General features: G+C 30.4%; 4 protein-coding genes across 4 annotated transcripts; 1 reads left to right on the top strand and 3 right to left on the bottom strand.

Annotated features, from left to right (window-relative positions):
• Positions 1-223: 223 nt before the first annotated feature.
• Positions 224-4,125, bottom strand: HELRODRAFT_160441 (hypothetical protein; the record flags this gene model as incomplete). The annotated part of the gene is made up of 5 exons (XM_009017401.1): positions 224-572; positions 674-761; positions 2,101-2,238; positions 3,700-3,770; positions 4,061-4,125. The coding sequence occupies 5 exons, from the start codon at positions 4,123-4,125 to the stop codon at positions 224-226; spliced, it is 711 nt and encodes a 236-aa protein (XP_009015649.1).
• On the top strand, positions 4,088-15,410 carry HELRODRAFT_188314 (hypothetical protein). Its single transcript, XM_009017400.1, has 18 exons — positions 4,088-4,113; positions 4,411-4,558; positions 4,777-4,848; positions 5,744-5,801; positions 6,260-6,413; positions 7,511-7,609; positions 7,955-8,002; positions 8,100-8,150; positions 8,540-8,684; positions 8,887-8,936; positions 9,101-9,239; positions 9,646-9,800; positions 10,287-10,392; positions 11,944-12,104; positions 13,034-13,134; positions 13,314-13,456; positions 13,806-13,943; positions 14,911-15,410. The coding sequence occupies exons 2-18, from the start codon at positions 4,462-4,464 to the stop codon at positions 15,042-15,044; spliced, it is 1,851 nt and encodes a 616-aa protein (XP_009015648.1). The 5' UTR covers positions 4,088-4,113; positions 4,411-4,461; the 3' UTR covers positions 15,045-15,410.
• Positions 15,411-18,187: 2,777 nt separating this feature from the next.
• On the bottom strand, positions 18,188-19,041 carry HELRODRAFT_147328 (hypothetical protein; the record flags this gene model as incomplete). The annotated part of the gene is made up of 3 exons (XM_009017399.1): positions 18,188-18,235; positions 18,346-18,434; positions 18,927-19,041. Coding segments are annotated over 3 exons (252 nt in total), but the record flags the coding sequence as incomplete, so codon positions are not given.
• Positions 19,042-22,994: 3,953 nt separating this feature from the next.
• Positions 22,995-27,258, bottom strand: HELRODRAFT_160439 (hypothetical protein; the record flags this gene model as incomplete). The annotated part of the gene is made up of 8 exons (XM_009017398.1): positions 22,995-23,120; positions 23,201-23,518; positions 24,976-25,139; positions 25,405-25,472; positions 25,591-25,639; positions 25,998-26,171; positions 26,454-26,567; positions 27,150-27,258. 8 exons carry the CDS (start codon positions 27,256-27,258, stop codon positions 22,995-22,997), a joined length of 1,122 nt encoding a protein of 373 aa, XP_009015646.1.
• Positions 27,259-27,837: the final 579 nt, after the last annotated feature.

Here is a 27,837-nt window from a genome sequence, read left to right as displayed (position 1 = left end):
ACAATTAATGCAACTGACTCTCAAAGTAAAAACACAAAATGGCAAACTTGTTTAATCTGTTTGATGATGGGAATGTGGAATGACTGAAAATTTGACTTTGTTTTTAAAGTGGAAAGATTCACTTTGTCCGACAATTCAGTTAAAATTGTGTTTCTGTAAATGCAAAAAGCAAAGTTTATGTACGGTATTGTTACATATGGAATGTAAGATATTTATTCAAGGTTTACTTTGTGGCATCAAAGGAGGAATAATTTTCTCTTATCTTTCTACCAATATGATCTATGTTAGAACTTCTACCTCTGATCTTTTCCACATTATCATCTCCCTCTTCTTCATTATTATCACTGTCATCATGTTTCCCATCATCAAGTTCCTCATCCACATCCTCTCCGTCCTCTTCAACATCATCAGTGTCTTCGTCATCTTCTTCTTCATCATCTTCTCCATCGCCATCTTCTTCATCATCGTCCTCTTTTAAATTATCTTCACCACCAGCCATTTCGTCATCTTCATCACTCACGATTTCCTCATCATCTGCATTGTTATTATCAACTTTTCCAGATTTTGAAGAACTGAATTAATAATTAAAGAATTAATATAATGAAAATTTTTCAAGAATGACTAATGGTTAATAAAAATGACATAAAGCATAGAGCCAAATAAAAGTAATAACCTCAATTTCATAGTGATGCCATCATGTTTTGTGAAAATTTTCTGCAGTTTCAACATGTTGTTCAAAAGTGCAGAGAGATTTTTATCAGCTAAGCAAATAAATAAATAAAAACAAATTAAAAGGTTCTATAAAAACAATTCAAACCAGAAGCATAAATCATGGTTGAAGCATTAGGTTATATCAATTATCATCATCGCCATCAATTATCATTATCACCACGATCATAGCCATCATTATCATCATCATCTTAACAGTAGAAATAAAACAATGAGCACTATAATATCCTCTCAGCAATAACATGGCTGATGGGTTGATGACAGATGTAAAACAACAAAGCTGCACATGTTGTGAAGAATGATGTTCTTTAATTGTCATAATCATAATTTTCAACTATTACACAGGCTATGCTATAACATATTTTAACATGAGAATATCAACAAACTAGCTGATTACAAATTGTTGCAAGTGTGTTGCATGACTGCAAAGCATGTCTCCATAGATGGAAGCAAGAAAATGAACTGAGAAGCATATTATCAATGAGGTCCACCAGCCATTTTATGCGACCCGCGAGGTCATGTACGTAATTTGACAAATAAATGAAAATTTGAAAAATTGACATTATAACACAACAAAGGTCATCAGCCGGACAATATGACCAAAAAAGGTCGTCAACCACACGCCACACAAATCAACACATGTTACAAATACAAAAATTTCCCTCAAGGCCATGGTGGAAAAATTGTCACATATGCAGCAAAGAGCACAGAGCAGCAAAGTTGGTTCGATCTATAAGAAACCTAGCTTATGAAGATCATCTTAAAAAATTAGGATTAACAACTTTGGTGGAAAGATAAAGAGGAGATTTGATTCAGTTGCTTAAAATCATGCATAATTTGGACAAAGCTGGTTTAAATAATCGTTTTAACATAGTCAAAATCAAAACGCGGGGTCACAGTTTGAAATATTTTAAAGAGTTAATAAGACATAGAGGCAGGAGAACTACTTATTCAATAGAGTCGCAAATACTTGAAACTTATTACCAAATGAACTTGTTGATGGACAATCAATGAACAAATTTAAAGAAGGCATTGATTGTTGGATGGACAACAATCAATCAACAAATCAGCTGTGCTAGCATGTCTAACAGCACACTCTCTGGATAACCTCCAGAACAGCATTACTTCTACTACTACTACTTCTACTACTACTACTACTACTACTACTACTACTACTACTACTACTACTATGCGGCCCTCTAAAGGTAAAAGTTTTCAAGGCAGTCCTCACAACAAAAAGTTTGCCCCCTTCTGATCTATCAAATGAATGCACACCTTTTTCAACTGTGGCTGTGTAGCATGTACCCATAGGTGGAAACACAAAAAATAAACTGCAAAAAAAATAATTATATCTATGGAATGAATGCAAACCTTTGTCGACTGAAGTGGTGAACCTGTCTCCCAAATCCTTCCTGAATTTCATGTATGCGGCATTTTGTGGCAACTTGTTGACGTCTGCCAGGACCTCTTGCTGTTGCATTCGCATGTCCAACAGCACATCATAAAAACCTGGAAGGTTGCCATTTTTATAAATATGCATCAAATTAAACAAGGATGAGGAAAGTATTCCCATAAATGGATAATTTTGATGGCGCTTGCTTTTCCAGAGAACAATGGAAACGAATTAACGTATCAAGATTTCAATAAATGTATTCATATTTGACAGGTTTATAAAACAAAAATGCAAATAATCATTTCATGAGAATGAAAGATAGTTGCTAAAATAAAAAAAATGCCTGAATAAATATAAGTCCTTTCATGTTCATCATAAAGCTTTCATGTGCAAGTTAAAGAATAAAAAATATTTCAATTAAAGATGTTTAATCTCTCGGAGGCTCTTTAAACTTCATTTTATAATTAAAGTAAAAGATCTAATATATCTGAATTACTAATAAACTAGAAAACGTATTATCAAAATAAGATTAACAATTAGAAAAAAACATTACAAAAAAGCTAAAATTGTGGATTTTTTTATTCAACAAATAAATTTTATAATTGTTTTCAGTACCATTGTAACAAAAAATCAATTATCTTCCAGCAATTTATGACAGATTGAATTAACCAATGCATTAACTGAATTAATTACTAATCCAACCTTATTCATTCAAGCTAGAACAAAATTCCTGAAGAATATGAGTTCATTAATTTAATCAATTTTGACTTTTCTTAACCTCAAATTGCTTGTTATATCAAAAAATGGAATAGAATGTAAGGGACTAATAAACAATGCTCTAACAAATTTATGACAATCTTCAGAGAAAAGTTGGTAGCAAAGTTATTCAGGAAAACAGTAACTGGAGAGAGTATATTATATTGTAATGCATTCAATAAAAAATGTGAGAATGTCTTTATTCTATTTTATGCAAAGAAAAATCATGAAAAACAATTTCCAGGCATGTTCAGTTAATGTCTTAATGATCAAGTCAGTTGATATACACGGCAGTTCCTAGCACTTTAAAAATCATAAAATGTTTTAATGTTATAATAATATTAAACAAAAAATGGTTGCTAGTTTTTTAACCTCTCTAATCTAATCTAATTATTAGTCTAATCTAATTTGATATACACAGTAGTAGCTTTTTATGCATTCAAGTAGCTTGAATCTTTCTTCAGCTTCTGCAATGCTTAATTAAAACTTGAAATCAGCATTGATTAAATTACCACATTACACACTACCTACAATACAGCATTGCCCATTGGTCAATCCCATTGGTCAGCAGCGAGCAGATATAAGGTAGTTATAGAAAAGAGTAAAGTAAATAATATTTTACTATCTAGAGAAGTCATTGTATTACTCCGATAAACAACATGGAGCAAACAAAAATTAAGTCCATTCCATTGATTATCTATTTAATTTACATTACAATGTTACAATTCCGAACTGATAAATTTTATTTTTGTTTTTAACATATTTTGTTACTTGGTTAGTAGAGCAAATAATAACTACAAAATCATTATCAAATATTATACCTCCAAACGTTTCCTCATGTGAACTGTCCGAAAAATCTTTCTGTGCGATGCGAATCATTCTTCGAGTTTGACTGAGAAAAGTAAATAAAATTTATTATCGCCGGTCAATTATTTATCAACATGTTTTGATCAATTTTTAACCATAGATAAAAAAGGTTATTCAAAATAAATGTTGAAATTTAATTTTTATGCAAGAAATCTTACAAAAAATTACCGTTAAACTATTTTATCAATTTTTGTCTGCTTTTAATGGCTTAAATAAATAGAATTATTTTTAAATAAACCTTACGTCAATGAAAGTTTAGTGTTTATTTATTGGCTGATAGGTTAAAGAAGTTGTTCTTGATGATTGGATGCATACATGCATGCATTTGGATGGACGGCCAGACGAGACACGCTCATATTCGTCATCCGGTATCTCTTCATTTTATCGCTTTTACGTATAATTTTTTTCTCATTTTTTCGCTTTTATTAAGTTATCCATTTTTGCACTTTGGGTGTTTGGTTATAGAATTGCATTCACTTATAGTTATCCAGCTAATAACCAAAATGGCGGTTTGGGTGTCGTTAATATCGGTGCATGCTATTTCTATTTTTAACTACCTCCTAGCCCACGTTAATTTAAAATTTAGTGACATTGTGTTCTCTGCATTAATTATTATTTGCGTAAACTATGCACTCTTTTAGTAATATTTTATTTTTTTAAATTAGAACAAATAAAAGAATTTATGATCCGAAGAAAATCACAAGATATTTGTAAAAATGGAATCCCTCCTACCAAGGTATGGGGTTGTAAATGCGTTTAATGATGTTTTACGTTCAGAAATTATCAACGTTCCTGATCGGATGGTAGGATTAAGTTAGTTGACTCTACGTTTATTGGCTTTTAAATTTTGTGTATTGCTGTTTTAACTTTACTAAATTATTAAAAAAAACTAACCATCACTTCCATGTTTTCTTCACAAGAATTGCAATCAAATTTGATTTTGTAGATTGTACTTGTACTGGTTTTCATTTTTTTTTATATCCATTCAAAATTCAAACCAATAATAGCATTGCATTACATTGTTTTGACAGTTATAGGCAAAGGTGGAGAGCAAATAGCAAACATACAGGCAACTTCTGATTGCAGAATACAGTTTGCACCAGGTACCTTTTTTATTCATTTACACATGGAGTTTGTTCAAGATATAGATAGACTCTACTACATCATGTACAAGCTCTATATACATTTTTAGGAATTAGATTTGTTAATGTCATTTTACTCATTTTTTATGTCAATCAATCTTCGTTTTGCGTCCAGAGACCCGGTTTCCCGAGGTAGGACGTTGTTCTCTTTGCCATCAACTTTTTGCGCCAAATTATTCTTTGTGATGGCATAAAGAGTCATTTGGGGAAAGGTTTTACATCCGGACACCCATCCTGACGACAACCACCAGTTATAAGCAGTGGGCCTAGCCTTTTGCTCAAAAGCACGCAATGCAGCGTGGATGCAGTTTTATGTCATGCCCAGGACGTTCATTTTTTATGTGTTCTTGAGTATTTTAATTATTATACATTTATGAAAAATATCTTCTTTATGTATGTACATTTACTGAGTTTATACACTTTTTTTTCAAAAATATGAATGCACATATCAATATATCTACAACGATAGGCATTTTTAAAGCTTATTCTAATTCTCAGCACACTGGGTGTTATTGTTTAATTAATTAGTGATTCAATTCTGAAAGGTTTGTCATACAAGTATAAGATACCATCCCAATGCATCATAATGTATGTATAAACAAACATATATGTGTGCAGTGAAAAAAACTATGGTGCACTTATTAACTTGGCACTTTGAGATATAAAATTGTTTAATGTTGTATAAATTTACTTATTTTTTAATTGTGAAAGATTAAAGTCAACTGTAATAATAATATAATATAAATTATTTAATTATTCTTGTAATTATAGTTTTCATCTTAAAATTTTTGTTAAAAATAATTGTCACTGTTTTCAATATTAAGTGTTAAAACAATACTATTGTTAAATGTTGCAGAAAGTTATGGCATGCCAGATCGACCATGTACTTTAACTGGGACATCTGAGGCTATTCAGTTCGTAAACTACCACATTTTTGCAGGAATTTATTTTTCATGTTTAATAATGCATAAATAAACAATGCAAATAAACTCTCAATGAATAATAAACTATTAACCTGATGCCTCTGCTATAACTTTGCTGCTATCACAACTTTTGAAGGTTTTTTTAATTTTATATAACCCTACCCAAGTCTTGGACACATGTATATCTATCTTCAAATCTTTGAGTTGCTAATTGTCATGCTTCTTCGTTCATTCCTCTTTTTCTTTTAGCGTTTTTTACCTACCTCACCTCAACCAAAAATAATCAACTCACAATTAAATACATCAGTCTTTTTTAATTATTTAAATTTGTGCTTATTTATATTTATCAATAAATTAAATACTTCCTGTTTCTTAAAAATTTTGTCAAAATAGTTTTTTCACAATTAGTAAATATTGAACTCCACTGTTGCCTTTTACTGACACTTTAGAAAAGCAAAAGATATGATTGCTCAGATAATGAGCAAAGGACATGACCTTCCTCCAGATCTTCAGAACACCTCACAGACCATTGAGCTGATGATTCCAGGTAACAAAGCTGGCATTATCATTGGCAAGGGAGGAGAAACTATTAAGCTACTTCAAGTTTGCTTTTATTTCTGGAATATTTTGTATTTTTCACCATGCTCTTTTTAAATAGCTTCACATATGTTCATTTGTCTCTACACTGTAAATCTTGTAATTGTTTCTTTAACTTCCTGTTGTCTGATTAAGCTGAAGTTTTTATAATTGCAATGTGTGAGTTAGCAGACCTGATTAAATTAATTAACAACGAAGTTAATAAAATATATATTTTAAATATTTGCAATAAAAGATGTAAGGAGGTGAATATAAGAGGTAAAATTGTTTTCTTGTTCCTGAATTATTTCTGGTTTTCTCAGTCCATATTTTTTGTTTATGGTTATTTTGAACTGAAATAATTTTTATGATAAATGGTTTACGATGTATTTATGACTTAAAAAGGTGTTCGATAATGTTAGCCAAATTAATGTGAGGGTGGGAAGTATTAGCAGAGTGCGGCATCAATTATAATAATTTTTATTAGAATAATAACCAATTTCTTCAAAATTATTCAAACAATTTTTTATTTTGTTTTTCAAATTTTATAAATCTAAATAATTTACCAATATTTGGCATAATCTTTTAAAAATTGTCTCCACTTCAAACAGCCTGACGCATCATCGTCATTGTTTTTCTATTATGTTCATTTTCAAGATCCCTGTATTTTATGTTATTTATTGCATTATGTGAGTTCATAATTGAAAATCCATATACACACATAATCATCATCATCAATTCTCTAAGGCAAAATCTCAAATTTAAGATGAAACTTTTTTCTGCATCTTACCAGGCTTTTGCAGAAATCATATTTATTTGTACATATATGTATAATTTCTTTTTCTTTTATTCATTGATGTTTTTAATATTATTAACTGTTCTTGGCATTTTTCTTATCCTGATTTCATATCAACATTGTCCTAGATTTTAAATTTGCTACATTAAAAAGCTTCATTGAATTAACCATTTTGTGAAATCATGAGTTATATACTTAAGCAAATTTTTCTTGTTACTTTTTGGGAATTTTTATGACTTTTTTTAAAATCTATATTTCTAAGCAACTTCACATTTCTTACTTTTTTGATTCCTCTTAGAGTGCCTTGAAATATTTATAATCTAATTAGGAGCAGACAGGTGTGAAGATGGTGATCATTCAAGAAAACAACTCACCCACTACATACGACAAACCTTTGCGTATCACTGGCGATCGTCTCAGTTGTCAGGTCACTTGCACATCTTTTTTCAAAACTCATTATTTTATTTTACTTTTATTTCAATCGATTTTTTGGTTTCTTGCTAGTTCAATAATTGGCTTAATAGTAAAAGTTAAATAGAATATGCAGTTGTGTGCTTCATTTGGCGTTATCACTAATATATTGATTATCCACATGTTACAAATGTATGGACATTATTATCATACATTTATGTATGATAATAATGTTAGCCATGGTAGCTGTTGGGTGTTGAAGAAAATTTTTCCTAACAAGTTTTTGTTCATGTTCCTCTGCTTCATTATTTATTAGGAATATTGCAATCTGTTGTCATCCTGTTATTTTGTATTCTTATAGAGAGCAAAGGAGAAAGTGTTGAGTCTGCTAGCAGAGAAAGATGTCCAAGTGAGTTGTTTGCCTGTACTTCTGTTTGTGGGTACTGTTCCGTAGGTATTTTTTAATGAATTCATTCTCATTTAATAATTTACAAATTAATGAACAGATAACTGGCTATGGGGAATACACAGGAAGCAACCAGCGGACAAGCATAGATGTATTTATTTATTTATCAATCTATTTATTTATTTATCTATTTATTTATTTATTTATAATTTATTCCTTCTTAACTATTTTTTAATGATTTGTTTTATTAGATGTTTTGCACTATGTTGTTTTCTAATTGTTAATTTGTTTTCGTAGTTAATAATTTATAAACCAAATGTGTATTAAATATGATGATTGTTGTGAATTAAACAAAAAGATTTAAATGAAAACTAACATGGTAAAAATAAAAAATAATAGATAATGTGCCTAATATCAATTTGATAAAATGTGGACAAGTGTAAAATTAATTAAGTGGTAATTATGATAACAGGAGTGATACTAAATAATGAAAAAGAGTGAACTGTTGATGATTGAGAAAATAAAAATGTGTGTTGACAGATTCCAGTTAGCAGGTCAATGATTGGAGTCGTCATTGGTAAGGGAGGTGAAATGATCAAGAAGATACAACAGGAGTCCGGAGCACGCATTCAATTCAGGCCTGATGATGAATCCTCTGGTCCCAACAGACTTTGTAATATCACTGGTCAGTTCTCAGTGGTATTATCATTGATCAATATGTTGTATGATAATTGTACATTGTCAATTACAAGTATATTTTAATCAAGTACAATCTCAAGTACACTGTCAATTTTTGCTTGCTTGTTTATGATAGTTTGTAGTTAGGACATAACGTTTAAAACAATTTGTTTCTTTAAATTAATGATTTCTGAATTATTTGGCAACAGGGAATTCAGAGCAGATGCAGGCTGCCATTGGTTTGATTCAAGAGATCGTGGTGAGTGAGTTGGTGGGTTACTTTTGTTTCATTTTATTTCATTTCAGATGAATTTTGTTAAATTTGTTACAATTAATTTTTTTATCTATTTAAAATTTTTAAGCATAATTCAGAAGTTTTGTATTGAGTAAGATAATCACTCTCATTGGTTTAATTTGTTGAAGGAGAAGCAAGATAACAGTACTTTGACGAAGAACTTCAACAATCTGCTAATTCAAGAAGGAGTGAAAAAATTTGAAGGAATTAATGAAGAGATATCATATACTGTTCCTGCAGATAAGTGTGGACTTGTCATTGGAAAAGGTTCATTATTTTTATATTCTTTTTTGCTAATAAATCGTACATTATAAGCAGTAGCCGTTTGTTCTCTAACTTAAAATGATAAGTTTTTGCTGTTAAAAATGTTTGCAAATGGTTTGAACGTTGAATTAATGTAAGTAAGAACATGGTTCAATGTTAGGACTTATCCTGGTGAAAACTAACCACATTAAATGCTACCTTAATATTTGTAATGTATAAACTTATTACATCTCATCATTGTTGTGTTACGAAATTGTTGTTGTTGTTGTCATCATTGTTGTAAAAAATAAAAAAAAAATATTAAACTCTTTAAAAATTTATAATACTCAATTCAACTCTGTAGAACTCACTCTGCGTGAAATATAGTTGTCGAATATGATATTGTTTCTTAAAAATTTGATATTTACAGTTGCTGACAAACAAACTCGCTCTAACAAACTCGATAAATCCTATAGAACTCTGTATAACTCTATGAAACTCTATAAAATGTACAATTCTATGAACCCTGTAAAGCCCCTAAGGGTTAGGGTAGAACCCTCAAGGGTTAGGGTAGAACCGTTAAGGGTTAGAGTAAAATCCTGTGAAGCTGTAAAACTCAATTTATAGACTCTTACAATGTTTTACAGTGTTTTATCGAGTTTTGAAGAGTTTTATAAGGTTTTCTCCGTTTATCAAATTAAAGAAAGATTGGATTTTAGCAAATCTCTAGTAAGTATTAACGAGTCCGGTCTTACCATGGGCAACATACCTTTATCTGAACGAACTTTATCAGAGTAAAAAAACAAAATGAGTACATTACATTAACAAATTGAGTACAAAAGTTGTTACAAAAGTTGTTACAAAAGTTTTTATCTATGTTTATATTGAAATCACCAATAATATAAACATTATAATTAGACATTTTTTTTATTTATAAAAAATAAGATGTTTAAATCATCAATAAATGTAACATTACTATTTGGAGGACAATAAATAACATAAACCAAATAATTGTTAGAATTAATATAAACAATTTCAACCACTAATAACTCAAATGATGTGGAATGAAAGTATAAATCATCACGAATTACATATCTGAGGTTAGAAGGTATAAACAATCCAACATCTCCACCAACTTTATTATTATTACGATTTTTAAATACAAAATCAAAACCAGGTAATTGGCCCTGGGTACGACATAAAACTGCATCCACGCTGCCTTCCGTGCTTTTGAGCGAAAGGCTAGGCCCACCGCTCATAGCTGGTGGTTGTCGTCAGGATGGGTGTCCGGATGTAAAAACTTTTCCCCAAATTATTCCTATGCCATCACAAAGAAAAACAACGACCCCGAGTTCCCCGTGAAGCAATCAGGTGGAGTCTACGTCGACAACTCATTCCAGAATATCTTGTTCGACTTGTGATTGAAATGTATACGAATACTAAGACTCTTGTCAGCACAACGGTTGGAAACACAGATGCATTTGACATCGGCGTTGGAGTTCACCAAGGCTCGATTCTCAGTCCACTGTTATTTATAACTGTGATGGAAGAAATCACAAAACTGATACGCACTAGTGACATTTGGAATCTAGTATATGCTGATGATATCGTTTTAACAGCCACGTCTGAGCAGAATGCAGCAGAGATGTTTGAAGATTGGAACACCAGACTCGCCGATCATGGATTCAAAGTCAACATCAGCAAAACCAAAGCAATGAACACTGGTGAACCCATCCAATCCACAGCTACTGGACGATGGCCCTGTTCAGTTTGTAAAGCTGGTGTAGGTAACAATTCAATCAAGTGTCAGCAGTGTAACCAGTGGTGTCACAAACGTTGTTCAAAAATAATTGGTACTTTATCTAAAGTGTCCAATTTTGTTTGTCCTGCTTGCATCAATCCACAACAACAAATTCGAAATAGCACTGTTTTTGAAGCCATTAAAATAGAGAAAGTCACATCGTTTCAATATCTAGGGGATGTTCTGGATTGTACTGGAACTGGAACAGCTGAAGCTGCCGTTCGAGCACGCATACGTGCAGCCTGGAATAAATGGCATCTCCTTGCCTCTATATTGATGCGGCGTGACATCTTACTACTACTACGATCAAGACTTTATAAATCTGTGATACGTCCGGTGTTGTTATATGGTGCAGAAACATGGCCAATGACAACCAAACTGGAACAACAACTTCAACGAACCGACATGAAAATGCTCCGATGGATGCAACGAATTAGTCTGAAGGACCACATCAAATCTACCGAAATCCTGAGTTGTGCTGGTTTAGATGATATAAAGGACGAATGCCGGCAACACCGTCTGCGGTGGTTTGGTCATGTCAAACGAAATGGAAACAGTGCCATAACTTCTCTTGCAGATGTTGAAGTACCTGGCACACGTCCCAAAGGCCGTCCAAAGAAGTCCTGGTCGCAAACAATCGAGCAAGACATGAAAGCTCTAAATTTAAATGAAATGGATACAACTAATCGTCTAATTTGGCTCAAAAAGTTGATGGCAAAGAAAACAACGTCCTACCTCGGGAAACCGGGTCTCTGGACGCAAAACGAAGATTGATTGATTGATTGTTGTGTTACGCTTCTGAACAGATTAAAAAAATTATTCAAGACATATCAAATGTTTAATTTGAATTACAGTTGTTTTTAGAAACATATTGGTTTAGTTTTATATAGTTAAATTTCAATAAATCTAATGTTTAAATTATATTAGGAGGCGAAACAATAAGGGAGATATGTCGATCATCAGGTGCCCATGTGGAACTTAACAGGGAGGCAAACAATCCTGCATCCATACAAAGACTCTTCAGAATTGTTGGAAGTCAGGAACAGATCCAATCAGCTATCAGACTTATTTCTGATAAAGTTGGAACAGTTAGTCTGGTTGTTGTGCTTTTTGAAACTGTTTTTTTCTTTTCGCCATATTAGTAGTTAGTTTGTTTCTACTTATGTTAGTATTTCGAAATGTTCTGTTGAACACTACAGAAATGGTGCTATAAATATTGTTTGTCACATTGCTAAACAGTGTATGTTGGTAGCATTTAATTCTAGAAATTGCCAACATGTATTGTACACAAGTAAAAGGTATGTATAGGAACCATTCCTTACACATTTCTTTTAAAGATTTAGATTTCATCTTCTGTTTCGCTATTGAGTTAAGTCAAAGATTAAATTCCATTTCACATGAAGCTTGATTATAATATGTAGTTAGTAGGAGCCAGCTAATTACAATATAATTATTTCTTGTATTTTCACAATCCTTCAAATCAATTTTGCACATAGAATTTCTATCCATGAATTTATTTTCTCTAAGTTAATACTGTAGTAGATATTGATTTCCAAGCAACATATGTAAATTTTAAAGATAAATTTTGTCTGCTGTAATAATTTTCATGTATTCCTTTTAAAGCTTGCTTAATATACTAAGTTGGTTAGCAGTGTTAAATTACAGATAACATTCTCTCAGATCGTTTATTGAATTAATATTAGTTGAATTATACTAAAGTGACCAGTTACATCATAAGAAACATTCACCAACATTAGCTATCACGTTTACAATGGTTTTTCATATTAATTTTTATTCAATTATTGCTTCTAGCATCTTCATTTAGATTATCTGTTATGCATGTTAAAATGATTTTAGAGCTATAACAGACTATACGAAATATCAACATTATAAAGACACTCAGTTAATGTAGTTTTATTTATATGCATTCCTTTCTAACTAGAAAAATGTTCTTATTTACTATAATATGCCCATTGTATGTGTAGTTAATTGTGTTAAAAAATTGTATTATCATTAGGTGGCTCCAACTTTGAGTTCAGCAACACTAAATACAACGGCACTGAGAGACAACAACAATAACAACAATCAGTTCTTGGCTAATCTGTATGGTCACACAAAGTTTGTCAAGTCATCTCTAATTTTTTCAATGTTAAATTTTAATAGCTTTTTGTTCCTTATACTTGTGATGAATAGAAAAAAATTTACAACTTAATATTTTAAAAGTAAACATTGATTTCTCTATACAACTGTTGGTCACATTTTATGCAAGATTAATGTTCATTTGCATAACCTGAAAGCTTACAAGCGATGCAACAGCTGTTACAAGCTCAGCAGCAGCAGCATCAACAACCTCAACAACAAAATTTTATGTCACCCATTCAAACATGGCCAACAACATTTCAAACTGCTTACGCTCCTACTGCTACTCCTGCAGAGCAATGTTAGTTAACATCCTCTCCTTTCTGTTTCCTCTTCATTTTTTGCAGTCTTAGATGTTTGTTTCAAACAGTTTCTTGTTTTAATTTGTTTTTCATTGTTTGCTTGCTGTTTTAGAAATTAATTTTATCAATTAATATATAAAAAAGGTGATAATTATAAAAGATTTATTCTTTGTGGTAACAATTACATATTTAACATAATATTATTCATAACGCACTCATTATATAATATACAATGATTTATAAGGAACTACATTTTAACCCTATCTATGGGTGTCAAATTTCCAGCATCGTTATTTACATTAAGCTATAAACCTTGATAATAACAAAAAAATAACAAAAAAAAATTAGTCAAGCCGGTTGAGTTACAAGCTCAGTGGACAGCACACATCATCAACCAACAACAACAGCAACAACAACTGCAACAACTTATCAGCCAACAACAGCAATCTCAGTTCTTGACAAGGGCAGCTCTTCCGTCACCTGGAGGTTCGTTGTTGTTTCCATGTTATTTGCTGCCACTGTGATATTATTTTCTTAATTAATAAGTCTTAAAAACTTTCTTGAACATTCTTCACTTTATTAATGCATTCAACTATTTTTTGCTTCTTTGTGAACTATATCACCCCATGAATTTGGAACAGTCGAAAATTCATTAATATGACGGTGACAAGTGCTGACTGAAGAAGTTACTGACAAAATTTTAACATTTATAAAATCGGTAACTAAACTGCAGTTAAGTAGGTTTAACCTCGAAACACCTTATAAAAATAAGAAGCTTTGGAATATAAAAAACGTCAAAACTGTACCAAGATCAAATTGCAGCAAAATAAAATCCATTGTGCATCTGCAAAATGCATTTATAGTCTATTTTTTATTAAAAATCTTGATTGCTATTGACCTTCATATTTCATATGAAGTGCAAAATGTGGCTCAAAAGTATCTAATTGAGATTTACAAAATCATCTGTGTAATTGAGACTTGTGAAACATCTGGGAGTTGTAATCTATTGAAATTATAGTTGAGAAATAGTAAACATCTTAAAAGCAAGTTTCTAGTTTATTGGTGTAGTGCAGGTGCTGCTGCAGTCAGATTTTCTAATGGATTTCATGTTAGTTGCTACAACTTTGTTAATGTGTTTCAATCTTTCAGTGCTCTGTTGATTCAAGTTTTATTGTTGTTTAATCTTTGGGAGAAGACACAAAAATTTTGAAAAATTATGTCAAAATGTGAGGAGACCATTGTCAGTGTGAATTGAACAGAACATTTGTTTGTTCAGAGGCAGTCAACATCATTTATTTTGACAGACAATAACGTTGTTTAGTTTGTTTTATTTATTGTTCTTTGTTGTTCAATATTTGTCAGTATTTTCAATTTTTCAAGCTTTATGTTGTTGTCTTAGGTTCCATGTGATACAACAAGATAACTTAATCTAATGTATTTAACTGTTTCCTAGGTATCAACCCACAAACTGGCCAACCGGATTATAGTTTACAATGGGCGGATTATTACAGACAACAAGGCATGCATGAGCAAGCACAAGCCATCTTACAGGCCACAACAATCAACCAACTCGGTCAGGGCATTTGATTGAAAGGTGGATGAGTTCTTGTTGTTTATTAGGTTAGGCTATGATAACAGTGCTGGAATTTTTCTTTTTTTATTTTCATACTTACAATCTGACAAAAAGGCTACGTTTTGTTTTAATGATTAGATAACATTGATGTTTGTTATATAGCGTTGAGCTTTTTCATTTGATGTTCATCATAATTTGTGATTCTTAGGTAGGTGTATATATATATATATATATATATATATATATATATATATAGATGACTTTGTATTAATACTTTTTGATTTTCATTGCCACTCAGATGTTGTAACCAAAACAAAAAAGAACATACGTTCATTCATTCATATGTTCACATGTTAGGAGTCATAAAATTGAACATTGATAATAAAGATGACTACTAATTCATTCGTTTTATGAACAGCGTTGCCGGCGAAATAGTGTAGTTTTGCTGATATTTATTCTTGTTCGTTTGAAAATCTTTGCATAACCCTGTTTGTATTATTTTAATTATTCCTGGTTTGTAATTAATAATTTTGATCACATCACATCTTTTAAACTGTTACTTAAATGCGGTTTATTTCGAATGTTAACTTTATTCATTGTTAACTTTTTATTGTGCAAATTTTGTTCTTGGATTCATAGCTTGGTTCCATTTTCTTATATTTTTTTTGTAAAATATTTTTGACTTGGAGGACTCTAATTTTTAAATAGTCTATACGTAAGTCTCATTATATAATGTATGTAGAAATTAATCACCTTTTTCTATTAGAAATCATTGATTTTTATTTATTTATTTAAATGTTTCATCACGTGTATATAATTTGAAGTTTTTATTCTGATTTTAAATGCACAATACTTTGAATGTTGTTGCTATCTTTTCAATCATTGAAACAGTTTTACGAATAATAATTTCCAATATTGTTAGTTCCTGGATGATGACATTAACTGTGCAGATGTTTCGTTTGTTGTTGAATCTGTGTTAATAACAATCTGTTCCATTTCAATTAGAACTTTTTTAGTTTTAACAAATGTTTTGTACAGATCCAGACGACCTATAATTGATTTTTCATCTTTTTACGCAATTTTTTGAATAATGGCTGGTATTTGATAAAACCACTAATTGTTGTACAATAAGATGTTTTTATATTTTCAATTATATATTATACAGGTATGTATTATTAATATTAACATAGATAAAAACTGAATTAATTAAATACTAGTGTTTCAATATTTTTATAAATATCATAAATTTTCTTTGATATATCTGCAAGTCATCCCTATTTGTTATCATATTTTATTGACATGTGCGTAACAATTGTAGTCTTTGTTCGTTCATTTATGTAGTCCTGGCAGCTTCTGAAAATTGCTAGAAAACCGTAAGAAAAATAAAAAAATTGATTATTTTACTGAAAATTTATTTATATACATGCAGAAAAATTATTTTTCTATTTCCGTCTATTGGAATGCAAATTCTGTTTTTTTAGACGAACCTGTATAGAGATGTTTTTAATTGAATCATTTAACTGCTTAGAAATATTTTCACACGTCAATAGGATGATGGTCTTACACGCGAAACCTCAAGCCGTAACTATAGTTTGCTTGATAGATTAATATTATTATTTGTTTTTTTCATAAACGATTATCATTCATTCATTCATTTATTATTGTTACCTGATGAACATATGTGATTGATCAGATTTTAACGTCATATTTCAATACGACAAATTACATCTTCTGTTTCGCTATTGAGTTAGTCAAAGATTAAATTCCGTTTCAAATGAAGCTTGATTATATTATTTAAAACGTGTACAGTGATTTCTTTTTCCACTTGTTAAATACTCGTATTGTTTAACCATGAATATATTTAATAGAACGTGCAGTGTGCGAGCGTGCACGCATGTATGCGTACGCGCTTGTTATCTTGTGCTGTGCGTTGTGTGCTAGTACCTAATTTCAATTACAAAAGTAAATGGCCCTTGCACCGTTTCATATTTTTGATGTTTTATTTAGTTTACTTGTAATTTATACCGGAAAAGATAGATATTTATCTCATTGGTGTAAATATGATTCAGATTGGTTCTATATCATTGCTTTAATATTATCCATTACAAACTTTTACCAGCTTTATCTTGAGGAAGCTTCACAAAATCATTCTGTTAGTGACATTCTCAACATAATTTTTTACTTAAAAGCATGTTTATGCATGAATTTGTATGTTTTCAATCGGTGTTATCCTGTATAACAACTGATGGTTCTGGTTAATCTTGAATAAATATAAACATACACGAATGTTCGTACCGTAGGTCAAAGAGATTTTCATAGAAATTGTCCACGAGAATATGTACATGCTAGCATGACGATTATACATCCAATTCATAGTATGATTAATTATGCACAGTGCACGTTTGTAACTGTTAGATGTTGAATTAATTTTGTTATCTATGCAATCATGGTTGTTCGTATATATTCATATTTCTTTCTAATCTATTTCATCGTACAACTAAGGAATGACCACTATTGAAAACTAGCTACTGATGGCGGAGATGTTATTAATAAAATCTTTTTTGTTATTCACTGTTGAAGGTTTGTCGAATGGCTTAAAGAATTTTAAAACCTTGACTAATCTTCACGATTGAGATAATATATTTAACATTAAAAGTGCATCAGTCGCGTCATGTATGTAATTAATCAATTGTCAGATGTCACATTTTTGACAGCTTATCAGTGAACATTATGAATGTAAAACTTATTCGTCTGGAGCAATGAAGATGTAACCTTGAAACCTTTGAAAACATTTTTTAGAGGTTTTTCTTCCTGTTAGGTGGTTGCTTTGTATATATATAAACATTTATATCAAATCTAATTGTTATTTATTTTTGTACGATTTTTCAGTGTTAGTTACTCAGAAGAACTGTTATATACGATGACAGATCGTCGAGATAAAATTCTAGAATTTGTAGGTGCATGTTTAACAAACCATTTACAATATAAATAGATGTTGTGTCACCATAAATGTAAAAAAAATTATTTTTTCATCTCGTCTAATTCATATTATTCATTGCAAACACGATTATCATAAGCAGTTTCTGTTTGAATAAAATTTTATTGAAACCGTTTGTTTTTTCTTATTCAGTGTAGTTTAATGTGTATGGCTAGTTGATGTGTTGATTCGTATACCATGCATCTTCTTAATGTCCTCTTTCAAAACCTGGGAGGGTGAAACATTTTCAAAATTGGCACGTTGTATAGAAAACAATTTGCATGCAATTTTATGTTTAAACGATTAATAAGTTTCATGTCCCCAGCAAAAAATCTGACCTCATTTATCATTTTGTGTTGATTGACAGTTTTTATGCCTTCAAATTTACTGCTTGCCACATAAATTTCATACATGGATCCACATCCACCTAATTTTGTTAATTTAAAGTATTTTGAGTTATGTGATGTAAAATAAAGTGAGCTAACTGACAATTGATGGCTGAATTGATTAATAATAGTAGATGTGTGGTAGGAAATATGGTTTATGTAATGATTTGTGGAAGTTTGATTCTGGTTCTGGTAGCAAAAGCAGAGATTTGCACTGGGTTCAAGACGCATTATTCCAACTTGAAATTTGTGCCATTGTGATGGGCTGTGCCATCATAACTCTACAGAAGGGAAAGTATTGTAGTAAAGTTTTAAAAACTACAAAAAATTTTTATAGACAGAGCTTAACTTTGGTTTAACCTTAATAACCTGCCATCAAGCCTAAACATTATTTGATAGGATGAGGAAAAATTTGTTATTTTGGAATTGCAATCTGGAGCCAGCTCCTGAAGAAACATTGATGAGTACCAAATTTAAATTACAGACTCACAAGAAAACAAACTCAAATAATACAATAATAACAGAACAAACACCTGATACATCAGCAACTTGTATACAAGAAGCCTCTGGGAATGCAGTTTTCAATTTTGCAATCAATTTTGCTTCTGCCTGACTTGGTTCTTCTTTTGATTCATGGACCAAAAAACGTAAAAAGTTTAAATTTTTATTAATAGAAAGAGTTCTATTCACACAAGCCTTTAAAGTCCTGGTCGTTAACGACATTTCTGCTTATTCACTTCTTATGTTTGCAGAAAAGATGAGACAGTTCAAATTCAAACCAATTCTCTTTTAATTTTTAGCAAGAAAAACAATTCCGTAATAAACCAAACTAAATACTTTGATCACTAAAAAAGGTGAAAATACTGTTTAGTTTCTTTTTTAATTCTTAAAAAATTACTTCGTGTCACAGAACCTGAAACAATTTGTAATTTAAATAAAATGAAAGTTAGGCAAATCAAATGATCAAATAAAATAAAAAATGGTAATTTAAAAAATTTAATAATTATAACTAATTTTAATTTTAAATTTAATTTAATTGATAAATGACTTATTAATGGAAAAAATAAGATAAGAAATATTGTTATTACAATTACATTACTATTATAATTACTCAAGTACAATAAGGGTATGAATGAATATATTTATTATATTACCTTCGTATTTATTTTATTTGATTAACATTTGAAGATTAAAATCGTAGATGCCCTCCAAAGATTCATCACTTTTAATCATAATTAAAAGTGAAATCCATTGAATATTTTGAAGAGAACCACAACCACAAATGAGCCCGATAGGCGGAGAACACATAACTGGAATATAAATATATAATTATAACTAGAAAACATTTGCAATTTCAAGTTCTATGCAAGACGCTATAAACGCCATCGTCAGAAGAGTTTTAGCCTGCTGAACAAACGCTCGCCACTAACAGTTCGTTTCCAACATTATCTATTTCAAAAAGGCAAGTCTGTATATATATTAAGTATTTGGCGTGGACCGTGGAGGTATTGGTGAATATCATTTGAGTAGCAAACAATTTCCTGATGTCGAAAAAATACAAACTTTTTAAAACTAATGCTCTCAGACGGCTAAATTGTGATTTTTCTTTGGTCGATATGTCGATCATTGATTTCATAATGAGATGCGAGTTATTCCTACAGCCGCTTTAAATCTCGAAAATTCTCTATAAATACGTTACCAATCAATCAATCAATCAATCAATCAATCAATCAATCAATCAGTCAGTCAGTCAGTCAATCAATCAATCAATCAACCAACCATCCAACCAATCAACCATTCATTCAATCAACTAATCAACCAACCAATCGACCAGTCAATTAACCAAATTGAATGAACCAAATAAACGAGAAAAAAAAACAAAAATAAATAAAAAAATATTTGCAAGGTTTGTTCAAACTTGAACAAACACTTAACCGTACAGATCTACAAACAATTTCGAGAATTAAGTAATGAAAGAAAAACACAATAGTTGCTTGTATTTTTGAATTCATTCGAAAATGAAAAGTGACGGTTAATAAAAATTTTAAAAACGTCAATTTTTTAAAAATTCGTATTTTAAACAAACAAATATAACAAAATATCGACCAATAAAAAATAATTATAATCCATTATTATTATTATTATCGGTCGGCAAAGAAAGGTATCTGTATAGCGTTTATGCTCTATATAATCAATCAATCAAATCAATCTTCGTTTTGCGTCCAGAGTCCCGGTTCCCCGAGGTAGGACGTATTTATGCTCTATATAACTTCATATAACTCTAAATAACTCTATATAACTCTATACCCCACATATGCTCTATATAACTCTATATAACTCTAAATAACTCTATATAACTCTATATCCCACAAAAACCAGGAACGACCGCGTACTTGTTATATGTATGGTGTGAAACAAAACAAAACAAAAAACACACCGAGTAGAGTAAAAGAATAGAAGTCCCTAATGCTAACCGTACTAAATTGACGTCATCGAACGAACGCCTACGAAACTTTCTGATTGACTGGTTGAATCTATTGCTTTTTTAAAATTATTTGTATACATGGCTTCTAGTCACTTTATATATATATATATATATATATATATAATATAAATTCATTATAAAAGCAACAGTCAGTGCTGCATATGTACGCACGCAGTTAAAATTTTTCGGGAAGAATTCAAAATAGTTTGAGACCACACCTAGCTTAACATCCAATTCCAAGCCGAGCCAAGCCAAGCTGGGCCAATATGCGTAGATTTACAAGCGCTTTTATATTAAAATTTTGCTCGCTTTATGACAATCCCAATATGACAAATTCTCCATCCTATTTTAAAAATTTTCTTTGATGCTTTTTAATCAGTCAGGTCATAAAAATCATTATCGATATCGCGATGAAATCAAATTGAAATTTTTTTAAATTGTTGATAAAAGTAACTAGCATATAGTAAGAAAGTTAATTTTTCTGAGAGAATTCAAAATAATTTGAGACTACACCATAACACAATTGTACAATTCGAATTTGTATTATAACTACGTATATATATATCTATCTATCCATCCATCCATCCATCCATCCATCCATCTATCTATCTATTTATCTATCTATCTATTTCTTTATTTAGTTCTGCCTGCATATGATTTGGTCAAATTTTTTTGATAGGAATTGAATATAACCTTTATACGAGCTGATTAACTACCATGCAGTAAAATAGCTACTGTTAACATGACGTCATTTCCTCCAACGATTTCGCAACGAATTAACTATCCTATTTAATAAATTTTATTTGCTGCTTTTTAATTAGTCAGGTCACAATCATCATCATTGATATCGCAATGAATAGAATGGCTCTATTACTTGATCAGGCCTCGATTCAAAAGAATGTTGAAGCATCATTATTTCAGGAATGTGCCCACCAGAAAGCGCTTCTGAGGTCTTTCAAGAGAGGCGCTTTACAAATTTCTGATACTGATACTGAGAATTTTTTAAATTTTTGAAAAAAGCATCTTTATTCATTTTATGATACTACTTCGTTCAATAAGATACTGTTTGAGGTTTAGAATTAAAACTGTAAATTGTGTCAGTTGTACCGAAACATTCGGATGCCATTTCACCGGTTGGTTGTTGATTGCAGGGTGAAATATTATTTGACTACTACGTTGTTTTTGTCGGTAGATGAGATTGTGACCAATTTAGGAGGCAACAAATACATGGTTGTATGTGAATGAATAAATGAATGGATGGAGGAATGATCGAACGAACGAATAAATGAATAAACTAGCATATCAACAAATATCGAAAAAACTAACGTACGAACATTACCACCAAAAAAAGTTGTCAGCCACAAAAAAATTAAAAAAATTTCAGTCAACGGGTCGAAAAATTTGCTATTTAATACATATGCGGCTCTTCAAAAGTCAAATAGATCTCAATGCGGTTCCTCAAAGGTTAAATAGTTCTCAAAACGGTCCTTCAAAGGTCAATATAGGAGTTAATCTATTCCAGTAACAATAACATGAGCAAAAAAAATTTCTCACTAGTTTTAACCAGCTATAAATAATTTTTAATATTTTAACGGTTTGTACATTTATATTTTAACTATCTGTCTACTGTCTATAATAGTTCTTTCATAACTTTAAATATAAATTTGCATTATATTTTATTTACTGTTTAGCTTACTTTTATCCTATAAATTTTTAAGAAAAAATATATATTTTCCATATTCGATTCAAATAACTTCAAATGAAAAATTCCTGATAGCTATTTGCCCTTTAAATGAATATTCATTATTCATATAATCTTATTTCGCATTATTTCCTTATATTATCAATCCTTTTTTGTTAACTTTATTATATTTTTATGCCTTTTATTTTTATGGCGTGCCAATTTTTGCTTTTGTCAGAGTTTGTCATACAGTAGAAAAAATTGTAAACAATAAAAAATCCCGTCAGTGTATAATTTATTGAAAATACATTTTAAAGAATAATCTCAAAAAGTTTCATCTTTATAAAATTGTTTTTTAAATAAAAAAAATATAAAAATTAAGGGCCAAGTTTTCCATTTGCCTAGTTAGCTCTAGTGATAATTCTCGATAAAATTTTAAACGGATAAAAATTCAGCATGTTTTGAATACCCCGCGTTTTCTAAGGCTTCAGCAAAACATTTTATCCTACTGGGATCTCTAAGGCACCATTCCAATATCAAGTCCACCTTTTCATCAGTAGTCTGAAAAAAAAACATTATTAATTCTTACTAATTTTAATCGCCTTAGATTTAACAAAAATTTAAATTAGCGATTCACTCACTTTTCCCCCGAGTAAATTATAATCTTCTTCTGAAAAGTTACAATTTTGCCTTAAATATTGGGCTAACTCTTCGGTTATTCGTAGTTCTGCTATCAATTTATAAAAATTAAAAATAATTTTTTCTTTAGGAGGACTACCGTGCTTTTTCCAATTTGAATATTTTTTGGCGTCTATTTCTTTAATTGCATTTTCATCAATTAACCGAGCCAGATGTTCTTGACCAGTTATCAGTAATGCATCAACAAGTTTATTTATTTTATCAACATTTTTAACAGCGAAATCTAACAAACGCGAATTCGCTCCAGATTTTGATTTTTCCTAAATAAAAAAATAATATCTAAGTTTAGTCTGCCAAAAGTAAGTTAATATAATTTTACAATGGTTTGAGAGCTGATTGACTAATAGAAAACATCACAGCTAAGAGATCTAGCTAAAAAAAATACTAAGAAATAATGCCAAAGCTGTATTTGAATGCAGTTCTACTTTACCAGCATATCAAATTAATATCCAAGATTTATCTGTGTGAATGTTTATAAAGAGACACGTAATTCAACTCAAACAAATAGGTGTAATTCACGTGAATATGTGATGTTCACGTATGTATTTATGCAATGCTACATTATATTTATTAGCAATGTATAACAACATTTAAAATCTGAAAATTAAATATTTAATGTTTAAAACTAAAAAAAATGCATAAGCTAGCTCAAAAAACAAGGTTAGAGGCCCTAGATTCAAAAATATTAAATTTATTTTTACGTTCTCGCAAAGCTTCTTTTCCAAAGTCTTTTTTTTAAGACATACGGACAAATATTCCACTTCAACTAAGCAACAAATTAACTAAGCTTCTTTTCCAATGTCTTTTTTTTAAGACATACGGACAAATATTCCACTTCAACTAAGCAACAGAAGACCCAAAAATTCTTGCGCTAACAAGACAAAAAAAAATATCAAAAGAAAACTAAAAAAACTCGTAGCCTTTACGGTGCAGCTCCACGACTACGTATCATGGGCCCTCAGACTTGCCAAAAAAAAGCTTGACATTTTTGTCAGAAAGTAATATAGGAAAATATATGGAATCAATCAACTGAAGCTCACATGAAGAGACACAGAACTAAAAAGCAACTGGCCAGATCCCACTCAGCTAAGCTAATGAGAAAAAAGTTCCGTTTGCTGGCACACATACCAGAGACTTAAAATGTTGATGAATATGCCTGCACAATATGAAAGTGATAAACTTTGGATGGTCTTTGCAGCAGATGTTGAGTGCATATAGGTAAACCACAACGGTGAGAAGATGATACAATAACTTTGGACTTCACAACGCCGCTAATTATAAATTATAAACTAAAGACCTAAGAACCAATTATAAATTATAAACTAAAGACCTAAGAATCAAAGAGTGATCTAATGTTGGTGAGGTGGAATTCGATATGAAAAATTGACTACAGTAATGAATGTGAAATTGGAGATTGGTTTGTATAAACCTTAACAAAGCAGACTTTTTTCATATCGGTAAAACTGGCGCGACTGTCACTTTTTGAGATCCAGATGGTATGATGGATGAAATAGATTCGTTGATTACAGCTCATCAAAACAGCAGCAAAAATGTTTATAATAACTTCTCAACAATGAACGGTTATAAAATTTAGTGTTAAGCAACGAAACAAAATCTCTAAAAAAGATATTTGTTCAAATTACCATGATCATTAACATAATTATCGCAGTTAATTAAGAAAATCAATATAATAACAAAAAAATGCTAAAATACGCACGTTGTTCTGGCATTTTTCTTGTTCATCGTGGCTGTATACTCCACCGTCTTTCAATACGCCCCAAAACTTTGCACTTTGGATCATATCACGGCACAAAGAGACTCGATTTGAGTTTATGTTCTTTGTTAAATCGGTTTTAGGTTCTGTGAGATCAACTTCAAGTTCTTCAGCAAAATTAAAAATTGAAAATTTACTACAAGTAAATAAAATAATGCTGACATTACCTTCGTTCAAAGGACTTAAAGCAGGGTTATCTATGAATGAAATAAGAAATTTCTTTTATAATAAATATAACGCAACATTTTCGTGAATAAAGCATGAGTTGTATGTATTATTTTGAATTTTTTAATAAAATGTTTACGTGCTACCCAAACTTTTTTTTTTTAAATCACAAGATCAATAAGAAATTGAAACATTTTACTGACAGACCTCTTGTCCTTTTGGGAGATATTCGTCTTCGAATTAAAAGAGTAACAACAACAACGAAGATCGCACCTCTGCAATATATAAAAAAATGATGAAAACAAACAGTAAATGATAGCAGAAATAATATTTTTGACAGAAACGACGTCTGCCTGCATACTTAGACGTATGTAAGGTGTTTAAACAACTTACCCTGTTGATGCCAAGACAATAGCACAAATGGTTGTAGGACTGAAGGACGCTTTAAAATTAAAATTTTGTTTCATAATTGAAGCAATCAAAATATTATTACATATCTAAATTCTTAATCGTTAATGAAGCTGTAAGATTATATATTCTTGGCGAGGAATTGATACAAAAAGTAATGCACGAAGAATGAAAACTGCAATAACATTTTTCTTTCAAAAAATCTTTGCTGCGATAATATTTTCACTCTGTTTTTTTGTTCTGTTTTAACCATAAAAACAGTTTGCTTTTTTGAAAAATGAAACATAGTTTCTTGAATATTTGAGATGATTAATAAAATATTGAAATAAGGAAAACAATATCGTTGCATAAACGGTTTTGGTCAGTGATTCAATAATAATAAAATGCTTAACCTTCATCTGCAGCAGGTACTGATAGTAATGGTGTAGTTGTATTAGTTATTTGGATAACTGTTGTTTCAACTGTTTTTATGCATTTTGATTCGCTGGAACTGTCGTAAACGTATCCATCTCGACACTTACATGTTGTATCTCTTGTGCTTGTACCGGGCTCATCGATTATTTGATCTGAACATATATCAACAATTTAATTGACCCATTATCAGATAGATATCTTATCATCAAATTAATAAACAAATAGCTATTAGATAACAACGTTTTTGCATATAAAAATTTTGTATACGAAATTTGGAAACAAAACGAAAATTATGTTTTTAAGCTCTTCATAAAGGGAGTTTTTATCTGAATTTAAAAATTTGAGAAATAAAAATTTAAGTTTGGGTGAATTAACTGAAAGTAACTTTTCATTAAAAAATGGAAGCACAGATGAATGCAAAAATAAGTACTTACCTTCATTGCAGGATGTATGTTTCTTACATTTAGTTGCATTTTTAAAGGTCTGAATTCTATCAATGTAATGATTTTCAGGACATTTGCTGCATTGCGTGCAGTTATAAAAAAATCCTGAAAATGTATGAAAAGTTGTAATTCACACCAGATTGAAATATTATAAAATCAAAAATGCTGACTGGTCGTTCCAATTAATATTTTTTCAATTAAATAAAAATGAAACCGCATAAGCAAGTAAAAAAATGCATTGAATTATCTATAATGAAAAAACGTTAAAAATATTTAGTATAATTAAAAGTGAATATTTAAGTTTAACAATCTTTCTTTATTATCTAATAGCTCAGCGTTGTCAGGATGTGCTCTTGGTACTAATATTTCTGGTTGCATATGTATAAAATTTATTCCATGGTTGCAGTCCTGCACCTATCCATCCTTCACCTCACCTATCCATCCTCCCCCTCACCAATAAAAAAAGACCATCACCAGCCATGGTTGAAATTAAATTAAAATTAATACATCAAAAAATTCTAGTATTTTAATATTTGAGAATCTCCTAGTTTCAACAATTCTTTCTCAGATCTATAAAATATGCACCAAACAAACTTAGATTAATAATTAATTGTTAGTGGAAAATGTTGTAAAAATTATAAAAAAAAATTTATAAAACGCACCCAAGAAATGTTCAAAACAACTAACCTGGATAACATGAGCCACCCTTGAGGCTATCCCAACATTCAGATTGGAACAAAGGTAAAAATGAAATAAAAAACAAACTTGAGTATATTTTTTTAGAAATGTGAAGCATGTTGTTATTAGACCAAGTGAAGAAGTAGTTTTTCACATTTATCAGTTCGGCTATTTATTTGCCCATGTGATGTCTTTTTTCAATAAAAACTTATTGCTGTAATTATAACCATAATGTAACTAATAATAGCCTGGTAAAACTCTCAGAGTGAAAAGTAGGAAAATACAGCATATATATTACATACACTTTTACAGCACACACACACAACAAACACACACACACAAACACACAAACAAATACACACCACACACACACACACACACACACACACACACATACATACACATTTATTTTATTTTAAATTAACAACGTAATAATCTAATCAAAAAATCCAATAATCAAATTTCTACTTACCATTTGTTTCTGAATTAAAACTTTAAAAATTAAATCCATAAATCTCCAACTTATAAAACAAGACAAAAGTCGAACTGGAGGAAAAACAGTCTAATCAAAAATCAAACACAATCATAAAATAACCTTATTAAGCTTATTTATAATCATAATGTATTATATTATGACATTTTTTAATTATAAATAATTTTCAAATTTTATGCTGTCTTGTTTGATTATAATCTTTGA

The sequence above is a fragment of the Helobdella robusta genome, assembly GCF_000326865.2.
Source record: "Helobdella robusta unplaced genomic scaffold HELROscaffold_2, whole genome shotgun sequence".
NCBI lineage: Eukaryota > Metazoa > Annelida > Clitellata > Rhynchobdellida > Glossiphoniidae > Helobdella > Helobdella robusta.
This window is presented reverse-complemented; position numbering and strand designations above follow the sequence as displayed.

Excerpts from the sequence above, each read along its gene's own strand:
- HELRODRAFT_188314 (XM_009017400.1), top strand. The coding sequence starts at position 4,462 with ATGGAATCCCTCCTACCAAGGTATGGGGTTGTAAATGCGTTTAATGAT. Across the intron at positions 4,849-5,743 it reads CAGAATACAGTTTGCACCAG|AAAGTTATGGCATGCCAGAT; the intron begins GTACCTTTTTTA and ends TAAATGTTGCAG. Across the intron at positions 8,685-8,886 it reads CAGACTTTGTAATATCACTG|GGAATTCAGAGCAGATGCAG; the intron begins GTCAGTTCTCAG and ends ATTTGGCAACAG.